Source organism: Neopelma chrysocephalum, unplaced genomic scaffold (genome assembly GCF_003984885.1).
Source record: "Neopelma chrysocephalum unplaced genomic scaffold, ASM398488v2 Primary Assembly neopelma1_26, whole genome shotgun sequence".
Classification (NCBI taxonomy): domain Eukaryota; kingdom Metazoa; phylum Chordata; class Aves; order Passeriformes; family Pipridae; genus Neopelma; species Neopelma chrysocephalum.
Genome location: NW_020897695.1, coordinates 11,919,421 through 11,932,924, shown reverse-complemented (window position 1 = coordinate 11,932,924; position 13,504 = coordinate 11,919,421). Strand labels below are relative to the sequence as shown.

Below are 13,504 nucleotides of genomic sequence, written 5' to 3'. Positions count from 1 at the left end.
GTTGGAACTAGATGATAAACTATAAGGTCCCTTTCAACCCAAAACTTTCTATGAGCAAGTAAATCTATGATTCATTTGGTATTCGGCTTTTCAAAATCCTAGTAGTTCACCACTCCGATCATTTTCAAAAGCAAGATATTCTAGACCAAAATTTCTCTTTTTTTAAAAAAGGGCAGTCTGAAATGGTATTTTAAAAATTCAGATAAAATCACATACTCATGTGAGACTCTTGTGGGGTGAGGTATTAGTAGATTAAAGTAGTTGGTTGGAATTGTGAATGACTAGTTTTGGCCACTGGCTTTTCCACTGAGGACAGTTTTCAGTGATGGCAGTAAAAAGAGAGATTAATAAACTGTTTTCTTCTTGTTTTGCTTATGCAGACTGTAAGACTGGGATTGTCTTGTACTGCTTTTCTGCAGTGGTACTACAGTTGCAGTTGGTAGCTGCTCCTGTAGTACACCGTCCTGGTTTTAGGAGTATGAAGTCTTACTGTGGACTGTATTTGTGAAACTTGCACTTGAGTGAGAAGTATCTTCTTCTTCTTTTTTTTTTTTTTTTGGTAGGATGCTCTGGCAGCTTTGGAAACTCCGAGAGGTCCTGATCAAAAAACCAGGAAACTGAGCACACCTCTCTCTGAAGTCATCGGCAGAAACTTGAAATTGGCACTGGCAAACAGCACAAGGAATACAGCAGCTCTTACTGCCAGCCCTCAGTTAACTGCTGCACAGTCAAAAGTGGTAGGAAATTTTGGGGTTTAGTTTCTGGAGCATAGCTTTAATTAGGAAAAGGCCATATCTTTTTGTGATTTAAGTTACAAAGGAGTTCTTGAATTGTTATTTGTGATCTATCTGAGTACAAATCCATATGATTATGCGTTCTTCAATGACAGTTAAAGGAAGGTATGATGAAAGAATTTCCTCATGGAAGGCAAAGAATTTTAAACTCTTCTTCTACTCTCTGTACTACTAAGTGACATGGAATATAAATATGTACCAACTTAGACTTTGTAGTATTGGAATGAGATGATTTTGTCCGACTTAAGAAATTCCCAGGCTCCGACTGAACAGGGTTAAGTATTTTGTCTTGGACTGAAGTTAGGAGTTCATCTTTAATGCATGTGTCTTCTTTTCTTGCCTTCCTCTTTAAGGCGCTCCTTCTTACTAGGAAGCACAAGATGTGATCAGTTTCTTACTTCTTACAAAGACATACTATGTTATTCTTTCTTGCAGTCATCTTACCTCTTCAGTCTAATCCACCCTAGTGAGAGAAAACAAAAAGATGTAAGAGGAAAGGGAGCATTTATGTATGGCTTGCCATGTTAGTACCAGTTACTGTAGAGGAGGGGCAAGAAAGCTAATGACCTTCAGAAAGGGAAGGCTGTCGCTTCTTATTTTGTAGCTTCTTATTCTTACTTTTCTCACTCCAGGACAGTGAAATACTACAGTGGCATCAGGTTTGATAATTCCTTAATTTCAGTGTTCAGGAAGTGTTCAGTCTGTGGTGAGAGGAGCAGAATATGTTCTCGGAAGATTGGCTGAAAGTGAATCTTTTGTCTTGGGATTCCTAGTGTATGGCCTGATAACAGTGCTGGGTTTTGAGCATGGAGTTTGGGAGCAGCAAAACCAGAGGAAGTGTATTTATCTTACCTTTGTTGTTATTACATGTTTTTCTTTTATATTTAGTGTAGCATGTAGTATTTTTGTTATTGATACAGAAACCTTCCAATAGTGACTGTCCTGTTTTTGTCCCTGCTGCTTGACCAGGAAGAAGAGCCCAAGCCTCTGGCCGATGTTGTGATATATGTTAGTAAAAAACTTGCTAAGAGGCAAAGGGAACTGAATGCAGTAGCAGCTTCTCTTGGAGCAGACTGCAGGTATCAACCAATACAAATGGCTTTTAACCTTCTGTACTGATGTGATCTGAAATAAATATGAGTCTTCGCATTCTAATATGCCTTTTCCTATAGTTAAGCATTACATTTCAGCATCTTAAAGTCATCCTCTTCTAGTGTGAAGTAAGGCCATCTTTCCCTGCCATGTCCCAATCTCTGTGTTCTTGATAAGTCTGTCTCAGAAAGTCTTCCTGATTTGCAGAATTTTTTTATTTTTTATTTTTTTATTTTTTATTTTTCTTCTTCATATTTGAAGAAGTTTAGCTTTTGGATGGTTTAATGGTTTAACATTTGCTGTATATTTTATATTCTGAATCTGATGTGAATTTGTGTGTGTTTCTCCCTGGCTCAAAACGAATTATTTTCTGGACTATAAGCATGGCTAGGTCAGTCTTAGAAAAGCTTAGAAAAATAGGTTATCATGAAGAGAAACTACAAACTAACATTTGTGATTTAAGACAGAATTCTGCTTCCACTAAATCTGATTTATGTGTTTTGTTACTTGACTTATTATATAGGTGTTGTTATTCATTGTGTGAGGGAAGTTGCCTTATGTTTTGTAGTAGCTTAGAAATGCTGAAGATACTTGCATTACTTAGCATTAAATAGTAAATACTAGATTATATCAATTTGAAAGTTAGAATTCCTCATTTTGTTTATTTTGTACTTCTTATTGTACATGCACATATTGTTCCAGAGTCAGTATTTCACTTGCAGCTCAATATGACAACATTTCAGAAACTGATTTAAAACTCCACCTACTTGAATAAAAACAAAACAAAAACTGAAGCAAAACACCTCCTCTTCCATATGTTTATCCAATTTAGTTTTATTCAGGAATGCTTTCAAATGGCATAGAAGTTGTTCTGTCGTGAAACATCCTTGTGCCTAAGAATGCTGTCTTTTTTGGCAAAGAAAGTGAGCTTATTGTTTATTGCGGCATAAAAAAATAGGCAAAACAATATTTTAACTTGAACAAGGGACAGGAAAACTTCTGAATTGGATTTCTGATACTTTTTCATAGAAATTATGTCTTCAATTTGTATTTTGTTTTCTTTTCTAGATGGTGCTTTGATGAGACAGTAACACACTTCATCTACAAGGGAGGACAGAATGACAACAATAAGGAATACAAATCTGTTAAAGAACGGGGTATACATATTGTTTCAGAACACTGGCTTTTAGAGGTATGAAGCTTGTTTTGTTCCCTTTTTTAAAAGTGAAGGGAAATGGAGACTTAAAACCAGTTATATGGTAGTAGATTTTCTGTATGCATTTATCTTGACCATGTATGGGGACTGATGTTTTGTATCCTGCTTAGAACTAATAAATTGAGTGGCCTGTTTTCACTGATGCACTTTTACCTTGTTCTCCATGAGGAGAAAACAAATTTTTCTGTTAAGGTGTGAAATTTCTTTTTTCTAAATCAGTTCCTCATCTTTCTCTTATTAACTGATGTTATTACAGAGTGCCCAAGCATATAAACGGCTTCCTGAATCTCTCTTCCCTCACACTTACAATCCCAAAATGAGCCTGGACATCAGTACAGTGCAAGACACCAGGCTCTCCTCCTCCAGTAAACTTCCATCAACTGGAAACCCAGCAGAGGAAAATGAGGTATGATGTGTGATAAGAATTCATGTTCTTTGAAGTGATTTGGTTTACTTAATAGTTATATTAATATAATAATAAAAAACACTGATGCTTATTCAGCAATGTCCTGAATCAGGTTTGACTACTAGTTAATAGTAGCTATTGCAGATGTCCCTTAAGGTTTTTTTGCATTTGTAATATTCCTCTTCTAGGATGATGGAGGGATACACAGTCATTTCAGGAGCTGCTTTCCAAATTTGAGATGGTGTAGGTTCAGTCTTTGCCTCCTCTTGTAGGTAATGAAATCCAAAGTGTTAACTTCCATAGCAGACATTTAGACTGCAGAATAGGAGTTGTCACTGATGCTACTGTTCACTGTGTTAGCAGAAATATTAGATTTACTCTAAGGCAAGATTAATAATCTTCAGAATTTATAAAAGTGTGAAACATGGTTAAAAAGCAAAAAAATTTGGTATTTGAGAAATCAACTTGTCTTCATTGGCTTTAGATTATTCCAGTGGATGAAGATGATGCTGAAGGTGATATAATTACTGACCAAATAAAGGGAACAATCACTACAGGGGAAGAACAAAGTGTAAGCAGTGAATCCAAAGGAGGTAAATGTTTTCAAAATGTGTTCAGTTGTTCAAATGTTTTCAAAATGGTTTTGGAACATCGAACTATCAATATGAGCCTTTTACAGTTTCAGGTGCTGAGTGTTAAGATCTAGAAGCTTTAGGTACCATATTTACATACTGGTCAAGTACAGCTACTGTTGCTGGATGTGAGGGAAGAGTTTTCCTCTGTATTTTAAAGACTTTGACAGCCTGCAAGAAAATCATGATCATCCATTGCAAAGTACTTAATTGCTGGGTTTTTGTTTTTAAAACACTGAAGTTCATCTTTAACATGGCAAATTGCTGTTTTGGAGTATATGTTATGTAAATAAATGTGTTCCTGGAGAATTGTGGATCTAAGTTAGATCATGTGAGCAAATTCAGAAGTCCAGTTCAACCAAATGGAGATTTCTTCTTGTGCCTAAGAATGGGTGACTTGGGGCATACGTAGTTTTCCTAGATATTTTTTCCCAAGTATCTTTTCCTCTTCTTAATGTACAGTCTTTGTCCCAGTGCCAGGGGAAGTTGACTGGAATTCCAGTTTTCACTGAAACAGTGAACAGTTGTTCACTTTTCATATGTTGCAATATAACAGTTGTGATATTATGAGTTTTGTTCCTTCTCTTTAAGTTTTAACTCAAGCACTAGAAATGAGGGAGAACTTCCAAAGGCAGCTGCAGGAGATCATGTCTGCCACATCACTGGTGAAACCACAAGGGCAAAGAGGATCCCTTTCAAGGAGCAGTTTTGATGGTTCTCCAACCACTCCTGATAGCACACGGTCTGTGCGAAATGGCCGCAGTAGGGTCTTGGAAGCTCTAAGGTATTGGTTTGTGTTTCAAAGTTATCTTATTTTGTCCTCCCTGCACGTTTAGACATTAATTGAAACATGAATTGGTCTTCAGGATTTTCAAGTGTGTTATCTGTCTCTACTGATGTACTTGAGCTGCTTCTCTTACAATTCAGAATCTTTAACTGGATGTGCTAGATAAAGCCAGAACGTTGTCTTAATCCGTAGTGGGTACCTTTTTGTTTTTCAAAAAAATCACAGAATAGTATGATTGTTTTTTAGTTTTGAGTTGAATTATGCCAACAGGTTTATTTTCTTTTTGTTCATAATAATGTTCTTACAGATTTTGAAGAAAGCAGTGCTGCAATATTTCAGCATGTATGTCCTATACAAGTAGTAGGTATTCCTGCAAAGCACCTTTGTGAATGGTTCTTCTCTTTTATTTTTCTTTTCTCTCTAAACAGAGGATAGAATTTTTATTCTATCATGCTGAGGTACAGTAAGAAAGTAATGGAACTCTTGCAAAATTATTTGTGTAGCTTGGTGTTTATTTGCAAATAAATAGGCTCAGTAAAGAGTAAGGTACACTGATTTTTGTAATAACTTATTAATAAGCACATAATAAAAACAGCTACTGATATTCTGTGTGCCTTTTTTCAGCCAAGCTGACACTTGGGTTCACAAAGCCAGCATGCCAGAATAACTCTTATACTGAAATTTTCCCCTTTCCCAGCCATTCCAGTGACCGTGAAGTCACTTGGATGTTAGAGTTGATGTGATCATTAACACATTGCCTTGTAGAATGGGTATTTAAGGTACCTGTGCTTTTTTCTTTAGGCAATCCCGTCAGGCACTCGCGGATATAAACACAGAGCCATCCCAAAGTGAGCAGATTGTCTGGGATGATCCTACTGCAAGGGAGGAGAGAGCAAGACTTGTCAGCAACTTTCAGTGGCCTAATAGTTCTTCCCAGTACACTGAGCAAGGTCAGAGTAATGCCGATAAGAATGTGGATGAGTCTGCCCTCAGAGGATCTGTACCTGATGCAGAGATTGCTGGTATGGGTAAAATCAGAAATGCAATATCCTTGGTTCTTTGTGACAGCATCCATTTGATCTTTGAGACTTTTAAAATACAATTTTACATCTTTGAGCTCTATTATGTGTTGCTGTTTTTTAGAGAGAAGCTTTCCTGTCCATTTGTGGCCAAACGCCAAGGCAGTGCCTGTCTAAAAATAGACTGCCATGGTTCCAAAAAAAAGATCTTCATAAAATCTTCCAAAATTTTTTGGTGGTTTTTTTGGAACCACTGCTGGTTTCCAGGTAACACCCTAAATAGGTATAGTGGAATTCAAATGGGAATACCAGTAGCAAAATGTTTTTCATTGTAGTGGAAATATTCATAGGTGAAGAATGGGGGTATAGGAAGATAACTCACAGATCCAAAAAACGAGATGTGTTGAGTTGCTGGTGGACATGCTTGGGTCAGGACTCAGTGAAGATACTTTATCTATATTCCCTGTTCTTCTTGAAGTCTTAAGTCTACTGCTAAGACTAAGGAAGCAACATGCTTTTTCTGCCAAAACCAGGTGGTTTTTTATCTGTTTTTGCTTTCTTCCTGTTCCAAGATAATGGAATCCTTTACTTCTCTCTCCTCCCTTCCTCCCTCCTGCCACCAATCTACTTGTAGAGTTTCTGCTTGTGGCAATAGTCTTCCTGAAAACTGGCCCTTGTCCTACAGAGGGTTGAAGAAAATTACCTAAATGCATTCAATTGATTTTTTTTTTTCAACCAAACCAGTGCAGTTTAGCCAGAGAAATTAGGTCGTTTGAGGTTTTCAGGTTTTTTTCAAAGCAAGGCATCTGGGGACAGGAGTCTGCAATACTGCAGTTGGTGGTTTGTGGTATAAGGAAGAGCATCTTTATGAAAGGTAGTGGTGAAATATAACTGTATATGTTGTAGCAGCAGTTGTGGGGATTTTTATTTGTTTTTATTTTTTACTTTTTCCATAATTATATTCTTCCAAAGACAAGTCATGCAACAATGCTTTACTTTCACAGCTGTTCCTGAGGATGGCGATGGAGAGGTGATTGAAGATCTAAAGAATCCTGTATGTAGAGATCCTGAAACACCAATTAAAGATAACTTGATTCCCACTCCACAGGCCCCAACCATTGCTTTCCCACTGGCTAACCCTCCTGTGGCACCAGAGCCCAAAGAAAAGGTTTGTCATATGAAGAAATGTTTTTGATGATTTGTGTTCTGACAGATGTAGTGACACTTTAAGAAATTTTGAACTTGACAGTGAGTATAAAATAGGTGAATATCTGCATTTAAAATCTTGAAGTGGTTTACTTTTGTGCAGTACTATTTCTTTTTCCCCCTTTCTTCGAGATTTTGAACAAATAGTGTTTGCTCAAATAGATAAAGCTTGTTTGTTCAGACAAATAAAGGTTTTTGTCCTGTTAGTTTGTGCTGGAACACTAAGGTAGGCTTTGGAGTGAAGAGTTACTCTGTGTATTACTCGGAACTCCTCCAGCCACGTTAGGATGATGGAAGAAAGGTTAGGCCAAGGTTTCCTTGGTGGTATCTGGAATTTTATGTTTAGGTACAAATGGAAAATTATTTTTCTGCCAAAAACCTGGTTTAAAATTCTATTTTATTGTGAACTTGGAAAGGGAAAGGACAATGAGGTTAGTAGTTTGCCTGCAGTGCATCATCTAATGCTCAAACTTTAGGCAGCTCTATGTCTTCAAAGGCATAATGTGTCATGTTAGTGGAAAGGCCCTCAAAGAATATAGAATTCAGACTTCATGGAAACTCTGAATGAATGAGGCAGTGTGGTAGATCAGTGATGCTTTCCTCATGTGTTCAACCTGGCATTCGGTGGATGTGAATGGAAGATTAGTTTTTATGACAGATTGGTTCAGCTGTGCCCTGAAGAAAGGGAGAACCAAGAGGATGTTCAAGCAGGAGCCCAGGGATGATTTTATAATATCCAGTCTTTTTGTCAAGTGATTGACAGGTTTGATTCTGCTTTTCCCAACTAAAAGAAAACTTAATATAAAAATAACCCAGAATGTTTAGCAGAAACATAGTCAGCTGTCAACCTAATAGTTCTGTCATATTTTCAAAATCTGTTACTGTATTTCTAGGCTGTTACAGAAGATGAGAAGGCTGATGAAGAACCAGAAAAACACCGTAAATTTCAGCTGTCTTCTCTTAATCCTCAAGAAAGATTTGATTACTCCCATCTGATTGAGGAACTAGGTATCAGATATTTGTGAAATGCAAAGAATAGTATGTGTCTGCTCAGTTGTGGCTTGTTGGGGAAAAGAAAGGGCTTCTGTTTGTGACTCATCGGATTTGAGGTCTCAAATTTATGGCTTTCTGTGCCTGTGAGCGATTCTTTGAATATAGTATCATTATTATGCGAGTGATCAGCTTTGCCATAAAACAGCAATGGGTTTGTCTTCTGGCAGCTTTCTTATAGCTGTCTCCACAACAGCCTCATTCTTTAATGTTGGGAGTACCCAGGATCTGCTGTCCTCTGGTGTCTCCCATTCCTGTCTGTGTTGCAGTGGCACTTTACAGAGCCACTCTTTCCTAGCTGCTTCTCCTTCCTTGCCAGCTTCTGCCCATGTCATTTCAATTACAATACTTATAGTGTAAATTTGAGTTGAGTATATTTTTATCTGAATTCAGATAATTCTCACTTTGAGTTGATCCTTTCTGTGGTCAAGCATGACTCTTGGGTAATTTGAATCAAATTCATTCCTCATTTCAAGGTGGAATAGTACTTGAGAAGCAGTACTTTGATCCAAGTTGCACACACATTGTTGTGGGACATCCTCTTCGAAATGAAAAATTCTTGGCTTCGATGGCAGCTGGAAAGTGGGTGCTTCACCGTTCCTACCTGGAGGCATGTAGAGGAGCTGGCTGCTTTGTTCAGGCATGTGACCCTATTATTGAAACATTACTACATTGTGCCTTTTTGCATTTGTTCTTGTTTTGCGCTAGTAGGAAAAGACAACCTCTCAAAGCCAATTACCAGTTTATGGTGCCTGAGCCTGGGGAGTTTTAGAGAATCCAAAGTTAGGGAAGTTTTTGTCTGAAAACTAGTTCTGGACCAAACTCCTGATATAAGATAATTGAAATACCTATACTTTTTATAGTTGCTTTTGAAAATTGAGGTTTTGAGTACTTTTTGGTAAATTCTCACTGGTATCAGCTAAATTTACATGGATTTTGTTACACCAGGAATTAAATGCTGATCCTTTCAATAAATGAACATATATTAGTTTTAAATAATCTGACTCTATGACCACGCGCATAAACATTTTTGAACGCTAGTTCTTCAGACTCCTCACTTCCCTGTTATTTTTGTTGGGTCAAGCAGTTCTTTTACATTGACCAGGTGAACTTTGAAATAATGCCAGTAGACTGTTCATATCTTTATGTAGCAAAACCAACTTTCATTCTTTTAGAAGACACTGCAGAAGTAAAAAGTCAGTGGTGTGCAGTGTAGTGAGTTGCTTTGCCCTGCTGTTGAATTCCGTTGTAGGTAACTGCAATGGGAATCTGGTTGTGTACATGATTTGATGTTGCAGAAAATGTGAGTTGATTTAGATACATACGTGCAATTAAGAGCCGTATCTCCAATTTTACCTAGAGCTGTTTTGGCCAAATAAAATCCATATATAAAGCTAGAGTGAGATGGGATTTGTTCTGGGTTTTTTTGTTGGTTTTGTTTTGTTGGTTTTTTGGGGGAGGGTTCTGTTTGGTGTGGATTTTTTAAATCTATTTTTCTGCTGGTAAAGTTGGCAGGAATGCTTTGTTTGAAGCTTATGCTTGTTCCAGGAAGAAGATTACGAGTGGGGAAGTAATTCCATACTTAATGTTTTGCCTGCAATCAATGTAAACCAGAAGAAACTAGCACTGGCAGCCATGAGGTGGAGGAAAAGAATTCATAAAGGGAGGCAAGAAACGGGCATTGTTGAGGTATATAGATACTCCTGTAATGTAAGTGGTACAATGTGGGTGGACAGGACAGGGATTGTCACCAAGAAACTTGGAAACTTAACTGGCAGGGGAAGGTAACCTGTCTTGTTATCAAGATCAAAATGTCTTGCCTGAATATATTCTAGTTAAGTAATTTTCGTTTTCTTTTTTAAACTTTCTATGCTGGTGTATTAAATTCTTAATCTCCTCCTGAACCATTTTTCATGTTTTGCAAAGCTGGAATGTGGCTACTTATGTATGTAAACGTCCCTCAGCCAGGAAGATGATATTTATACTTCAGAGCTCTGACTGAGAAGCCAACCTCACTGAGCTTTATGAGGAAACCACAACTGGTACTGGTACCTTTCCTAAAGCACCTTCTGTGATTTTCGTGATGCAAGTTCCATAATCTTTCAGTGAGATTTTTGGAAGTGGGACTTGAACTCCCCAAATTAACTCTTCTCTCAAATCAGGCATTGCAGTTGAGCATTCATTGGAAGGTGTTATTTTAGTTATATCAGGATAAATCTTGACTTGCGTGGGTTTTACAGTAATCTTTTTTAAACGAATGCTTGTAGCAAATCCTGCCTACCTCTTTGCCTACTTGGAAACCACAGTGAGTGTTTGTAGGAGGCAACCACTTGGCCTTCAGTGCTGTTACTGTAACCAAGTGCATGGTGGGGGAACAGGGAGAAATGTTTCCAAGTAATTTTTTTTTTAAGGTAAGTTTCTATAAATGAGTGTCTAGTGTTCTGGAAAACATACTAATTGCCAAGGGTTTTTTCATAGATTGGTTTGCTCATCTTGCTGTGCAGGCTGTGAGAGGGTTTGGTGGCAGGCTGCCTGACTGTGGCCCAATAGCTGTATGTTCTGTGAATTTTTTTTCTGACATTTACACTTAAAGACAAAACTAGGTAATTGCAAGTCTTTATCTGATGGATATTCTCAAAAGGGACAAATTATAGATCCATTAAGTCTTTGTACTTTATCAGTACCAGCACTTTTGACTAAATTGTCTTTTCTCTAGGGAGCTTTCAGTGGCTGGAAAGTGATCCTGAATGTTGACCAAACCAAGGAAGCAGGATTCAGGCGCCTTCTTCAGTCAGGAGGAGCACAAGTATGTAGTTGTTTGAAAAAAATAATGAAATATATGTGTGTTTCTTTAATTGTTTTTTTTTTTCTTTCTGTTAAACTGTGCTGGCATTTTTCACATGAGTAAAAGGTCTTCATGAACTAAACTGCTTACACAGGGTAGCTGAGACATGGTCAAAGGTTAGGAGGAAAAAGCTATGTCATCTTCCCTTTGGAAGTGGTCAGGCAGAGCAGCTTGTCTGAGGTAACACAAGTTAGTAGTCCTGGTGGGAATTAGGGATAGAATTTCTGTGCCCTGCTCTTATGAGAAGGATCACTCTTCTGGGAAGGTATGTGATGGTACAGAATGCAGCTGTAAATGGTATTTTATTTCCCATTGATTTCAAGTTAATTTGATGAGTGAAATTAAAGGTCATGGACTGCATTTGTCTTGGGGAAGAAACAAAACTAAACTCGTTTTTGTCTGTCATGTTTTGTCTGTAGGTGTTTTCTGGTCATTCTGTATCTCTCTTTAAAGAAGCGACTCATCTCTTTGCTGACTTCAATAAGCTGAAGCCAGATGACACCAGGGTTAATGTAGCAGAGGCAGCAGCCCAAGGAGTGAACTGCCTGAAGCCGGAGTACATCGCTGACTACCTCATCCAGGTGTGCATGCCTGAGGGCGCTCCCCAGGACCCCACAGGCCTCCCTCAGACCCAGCCCCCTGAATCCAGTCACGTGCCTCCTTTGCCAGGAATTGTGGCCACAGAGTGCCTATACTGAGGGCTTTGATCTGTGGCCTCAAATTTAACTGCTGTAGCATGTTCTGGTGCTGGCAGTGGGATCTGTTGCAGGGTATGAAACTGCTCACAAAACATATTCAAAATGTTAGGTGTGCAATGTTCATTTTGTTATCTTCAGTTTTAGGCAACTAATGAGCTGTTTCTTTCTTCTCAGAAGCTTCTTGAACTAACCCACTCATTTTTCCTTCTTCTGTTGAAGGATCCACCTCCCCCTGTGGATTCTTACTGCCTGCCGGAAGCTGAGTCTCACCTTCAGAATAACACAGCTCTTGGAACTGGATTATCTCAGAAAAGAAAAGCAACAGGAGAAATGAGCAGAGTCAAGCGATCCAGAATACACTGAGCAAATTCTCTGTTCTTAATTTGTATATTTTTAAATTCATATTTATATTTTTTCATTCTCATCAGAAAAATTAAAAGCTTTGAGTTTCACTTCTAATTTGTCCTGAGATTAAAATATCTTTACAGTAATACTCATAGGAGAGATTGCTTTGGTTACTGGTAGCATCTAAAAATGTGGCAAGAACTCATCCAAAAAATTCTTTACCTCATAAATGTCCAAACTGTCCCACTAATGATTTTGTTTGGGGACACCATTGTATAATAATAGTTAAGAAATACTTTGTAAGATGCTTATCTTATCTGCTGTCCTGAGTGCTAATGAATCTGCTCAACAAACTCTGTTATCCAAGAGGTGAAGTTTGTCTGACCATGCTCCCTGTTTGAGTATGTGGCAGAAACCAGAGACTTCTGTTTCCGGCGGCTGGAAATGTTCTTAGTCAGACAACTACAATATTTGACAAAGTATTTGACCTTTCAGTAACTGTGGGGCCTGGGTCTCTATTTACTGGACTTAGTGTCTGTGAGTGCACTGAATTAGTCTGTGCTCATGCAATCTGAAGAGCTGTATTTAAGCAGCTGGGATTGCCACAGTGTGTTTGAGCAGAAAAGCGCGGCATCCAAATGCACAGGACCAGTGGAGTTGTCTCGGAAAATATAAGTAACAGTTGAAGTCTATTTAATTTGTCTCTTCCTTGTTTTGAAGGCAGGGGGTGTACTCTACTTTTATTTTCTAGCTGCTGAATATCGTTTTCTAGAAAGTCTTTGCACCAGTATCTGTCGAAGATCCAAGACCAAGCCACAAGCATCTAAGCCCTGCGCTTTAACCCGGAAAATCATTCTAGGCTGGGGAGAACTAACCCTTTGCTGCTGGGGGAAGGGACGAGGGACCTGAGCTGTGAGTCTCCAGGTGAGAGAGAATAGGAGGGCAGCTTGTCTTTGTGTGCAAGGCTGTACTTCCTGCTTCTGCTTCCTGCTTCAGTGCAGCGGATGTTTTGTCAGTGACCTCTGAAACTCACTGTCAGGATGACCTGAAGGAATTGTCAGGAAGGACTGCAAATGAATTGGAGGGATTAGATTCTTTTTAAAAAGTGAAATCTGTGCCCCAATCAGTGGAGGCAAGATTGCTGTGGCAAGATTGCCATGTTGAGTTGCAGTGACTACAGTCTTATCACCTGATTTGGTTTTTTTGCTCATAACAGCTTGATGCTTTTTGTTATTTGTGGATGTCAAACATCTGACTTGTTTCAAATCCAGTAATGGACTGAAAATAATGCTGCTATTAATGCCTTATATCATGTTTTGAATTAGCTTTAAATTAACTTTGAATTAACTGTATTTCACGTATTTCACTCAGTTCTACCTCTGAAATGCTGCTTTGCATTGCAGGCATTTTAAAT

At 38.3% G+C, this 13,504-nt stretch overlaps 1 protein-coding gene across 1 annotated transcript in view; it reads left to right on the top strand.

Moving 5' to 3' along the window:
• Positions 1 to 12,396, top strand: part of TOPBP1 (DNA topoisomerase II binding protein 1) — an 18,603-nt gene extending 6,207 nt beyond the window's left edge. Inside the window, 14 exon segments of the mRNA XM_027676109.1 lie at positions 564 to 737; positions 1,764 to 1,873; positions 2,955 to 3,078; positions 3,359 to 3,508; positions 3,993 to 4,101; positions 4,732 to 4,924; positions 5,729 to 5,955; positions 6,951 to 7,114; positions 8,046 to 8,160; positions 8,679 to 8,842; positions 9,751 to 9,891; positions 10,919 to 11,008; positions 11,467 to 11,628; positions 11,965 to 12,396. Of these exon segments, the coding sequence (XP_027531910.1) occupies positions 564 to 737; positions 1,764 to 1,873; positions 2,955 to 3,078; positions 3,359 to 3,508; positions 3,993 to 4,101; positions 4,732 to 4,924; positions 5,729 to 5,955; positions 6,951 to 7,114; positions 8,046 to 8,160; positions 8,679 to 8,842; positions 9,751 to 9,891; positions 10,919 to 11,008; positions 11,467 to 11,628; positions 11,965 to 12,108 (2,067 nt within the window). The 3' untranslated portion in view covers positions 12,109 to 12,396.
• Positions 12,397 to 13,504: the final 1,108 nt, after the last annotated feature.